Here is a 3,770-nt window from a genome sequence, read left to right as displayed (position 1 = left end):
TACATTCCACATGGGATCAACATAATTCATCTGTATAAACTTTCTTGTAAGAATATGAATAGACAATACAAGCAAGTTGGAAGAGTTCTCGGCAGACATGGAAAGAAAAGTTATTTAAACATATAATTGTTGATTATGAACCCACAGAGAGCAAAGGGAAGGTCACCGTTGTAAGAATCTTAATAGCTCATAATTCTTGTTCATGCTCATAGTCTAGGATTAACATGATAAATTCATAGTTCAATCTCGACAATGTGAATTTTTTGATCCTCAGGAGGCATTTCATGCAAGTACAATGTCACCAAGCCAGAGGTCGGATTGTACTCAAACTCGACTGCAGATGATCCGACTGTGCACTTTCTAGGCTTAGTCGATGAATAAGCACCAAAACGTCCACACCCCTTTACCTCCATGGAAACGAGAGCCTTTAAGCCTGTTACGTCATATTTGAGCCCTTCTATTGCTCCACCAGCATTAAACATGTCAATGAGGCCTAATGGGGCAAAGCTAAACCCCGGTACCAATGTCTTAATGGGTGTTACTGTGAAAATGTCATGCTCTAGGACCTTGAGGGACACCGGCAAGGCAACATTATAGGTTGGAGTGTTAAGCTCACCAGTCCTGTAGGAGTAGAGAGCCACTTTCCCATCCCAATTGGAGTCGAAGGAAACGTCTGCAATGAGATGAACATCACGACCCCTGATATAGCCGGTTATTGCTTCAGAATCAGTTTGGTGGAATGTGTTCTTCCTCTCAACACTGTTCCATGCTGCACCCTGGCAGTTGTATACTCCAAGTACTCCAGTATGCTTGTTCATGTTCCATATCTTCAACAGGCTGAGTAGAACAAATAATACTAAAAAAAATACACAATCTACTTATAATTCTAATTGCATACTATGTTTTTAAAGACTGAAGATTGACAGAGAATTACTGTATCAATTTAGCATACGGTGAACAAACATGGGAGATCATGCACCTTTGGAAAAATATAAGTTTTGAAAAATCACTCGGCTTCTTAGTTCCAAATTGCACAAATACAAAGTACATGGACTAATACGAGATTGAATAAGAGAAGGCTTGCCTAACACCATCACGAGCAGGATCAGAAAACAGACAATCCTTAGTAGGCCGACCAGGTAACCGAGCTCGTAGAATGGAACCATCTGGGAGAACAAGCTTCTTTAAGATATCAAAATTGTGCTTTCCTGGTTCATCACTGTTACACATGGACTCAACTTTTAGTATATTACTGCACATATACATCAATCATAAGGCCAATGTCCCCTTGAAAAGTTGACTAGGTGAGATTCGTTACCTAACGTAGACAGCTCCACCACTTATGGCCCGGGCTGATCCATGGTATTCAGCCGCTGAATGGACAGAATGGAACATGTCCCAATCAGGTAGCATGATTTCTCCTAGAAACACACTATTATACGCCACAGCAGCAATGTGGATTGTGTGTGATACCGGATCTCGTGGGAAGAAATCATCAGATGCTCTCACAATAGCAGTTTGTTTTGAGCTGTTTCAAATCATCATAATAGCTACAACACATGAGAGAAATCCTAACCTAAAAATAGAAATTTCTCATGTAATTAAGAAAAAAAAAGGATCTTATCATCCTAATCATCTCTAAATTAATCACAAGTTTATCGCAACGTCACACAATTTTCTACAAAATTGACAAAAAGTTTTCACTAGATATAATCACAAAGTTTCTATTTTAATAAAAGTATCGCAAAGTTTCTTGAAATAGAATTTTTGGAAAAGAAGAATTGAAACATATAATACCAGTAAAGCGACTCAAGGTTGTGGCTCATGCAAGCAATGCACCCATTATCAGGAAAATTCCTTGCAATAGATGCATCAAGAGCCTGATGATACTGTTTGGTCAGCTCCACTCTGCCACCATGACCTGCCCCAAGTGTCTCCAGTATGCATTGAGCATCTACTTTCACTCCATCTACACCAGCAGAAGTCAAATAGCTATGCAACTCATTGTAAAACTTGTACACATTCTTGGGATTCACCAAACCCAACCCCTGCAATGCAATTGCATCAGTTTTCCACCCTGGCTCATTGTGCATCACCCCTTTGCACAACTTTGGATACTGCATAGCTGATTCGTACTCCTCCATCTCCTTAACCCCAGGCTTTACACCACCCCAATACCCTGTGATGGCGTGCCACACGTACACATATTTCAATCCGTGTTTTTCTTTAGCTATGTTGACTATATTCTTGATCCCCTCCGATGGGTCTCCCTTTTGAAATTTTTCGTTTTCTTTAATCCCTATCAGCCTTAACAGTCGTGGTTGCCCAAGTTGTTGTTCTGGTTGCTCTTGTTGTTTGTGGTGGTGTTCATCAGATGCGACTGACTGCCAACCATCGTCAATAATGACGAATTTTGGAGGTGTGCCTCCGGCCTTAAGGCTCTCCAGGCCAGCTTCTACCCCTTCTTGAGTCACCTCCTGATAAAAAGCATCCCATGTGCACCAGCCAAAGTAATCCACGATCCCAGGCAACTTCTTCTCATTCCTCATCCTGAAGCTCCCAAGCTGCAGTTTAACTGCCTTCATCGCATCATATATCGTACCAAACGGATCAGTCCCCGAGCTAATATACACCGAATGGGTGAAAGTCGATCCAAGAGTATCACTATCCCCACTTTCTAAACAAAGTTCTAGCTCATCTCCATCATTCCCCTGAAGACATGCTTTAAAGGGCCCTTCAACTAAAGGCAAAAACACTGTGTAAACAATGTTATCCTCCTCCTGCCCATCAATATCCGATCCCAAATGGGATATGTCTTTTGTTTCCACCAATAAGAACTGAGTTTCTAGTGGAATATCACGACCCTTATCCCCCATTTTTTGAGCCATCCACCACAGCTTAAACCTAAAACAAGCCAAGAAACGCACATCACGCAGAGTGCCAAGTGACACCACGTGACGGTTGCTGTCTTGGTCGAACACTGCTCCCAAAAACACCCCTTCCACTTGCCCTGCCGCTGCATTGGAGGTGGCCACCACATTCTCCGACACGTTAGTAAGGATAGTCCGCTCCTTCACCACCAGCTTCCTTTCTACAATCCGAACGACTGGCTTGATTGTCATGGCTAAATCTTAGCTAATTCTTGTACTGGATTACGTTCTTTATTGCCTACCCTACTACTCTGCAATGAATATCAGCAAAAACACATTAAAAAACAAACTACCAAAAAAAAACCGAAATCCGAAAATTTACAAAATTTTGAAACCAGAAAATTCCACATGGAATCTTCTAATCCGATCACAAAACAAGCAAATTATGTCAGTAGAAATCAATAAACAAGAAAGATTGAAACTTTATCAAGAAATACTGAGAACGAAGCATACTCTGTAAACAAGAACGTGATTAGGCCAAGGAAATGCAGAAAGAAAGAATGTCTCTTTTTCCTAATGAGAAAGAAGAAATGAATGTTGAAAAAGTGTTCAGAAGTGGAGGTATTTATAGTAAGGAGGATTGGGACTAAGAATGAGTGTGTGTTACCATGCATGATGATCATGATGATGATGTTGACCTGCAGCTTTCCAATAGTTTTTTTGTTAAAATTGCATAAAACTTGAATCAACGGTAGAAATCTAAAAATAGACATTAAAGTGTTTGACTTACGCTACAAAAAATACAATATTTAATTTGGTTAATTGTCATGGTTAAAAATAAATAGTCGTAGCAAATAGTTATTAACTATGGACATGCAACGGTTGTTGGCCGTAGTATCA

General features: G+C 40.3%; 1 protein-coding gene across 1 annotated transcript; it reads right to left on the bottom strand.

The window, feature by feature from the left end:
• LOC105166452 (putative galactinol--sucrose galactosyltransferase 6) lies at positions 1–3,521 on the bottom strand. The gene is made up of 5 exons (XM_011085808.3): positions 3,384–3,521; positions 1,798–3,181; positions 1,319–1,528; positions 1,085–1,219; positions 1–837 (listed from the first exon to the last, which is right to left on the bottom strand). Exons 2-5 carry the CDS (start codon positions 3,120–3,122, stop codon positions 234–236), a joined length of 2,274 nt encoding a protein of 757 aa, XP_011084110.1. The 5' UTR covers positions 3,123–3,181; positions 3,384–3,521; the 3' UTR covers positions 1–233.
• Positions 3,522–3,770: the final 249 nt, after the last annotated feature.

This window comes from Sesamum indicum, linkage group LG7 (genome assembly GCF_026168435.1).
Source record: "Sesamum indicum cultivar Baizhima isolate 11 linkage group LG7, ASM2616843v1, whole genome shotgun sequence".
NCBI classification, from domain to species: domain Eukaryota; kingdom Viridiplantae; phylum Streptophyta; class Magnoliopsida; order Lamiales; family Pedaliaceae; genus Sesamum; species Sesamum indicum.
This window is presented reverse-complemented; position numbering and strand designations above follow the sequence as displayed.

What these genes read in the sequence shown, in the direction of transcription:
- LOC105166452 (XM_011085808.3), bottom strand. Translation starts at nt 3,122, where the DNA reads ATGACAATCAAGCCAGTCGTTCGGATTGTAGAAAGGAAGCTGGTGGTG. An exon ending in AACCTTGAGTCGCTTTACTG is followed by an intron (nt 1,529 to 1,797) that starts GTATTATATGTT and finishes GATTTGAAACAG; the next exon opens with CTCAAAACAAACTGCTATTG. An exon ending in CCTGCTCGTGATGGTGTTAG is followed by an intron (nt 838 to 1,084) that starts GCAAGCCTTCTC and finishes TGTTCTACTCAG; the next exon opens with CCTGTTGAAGATATGGAACA.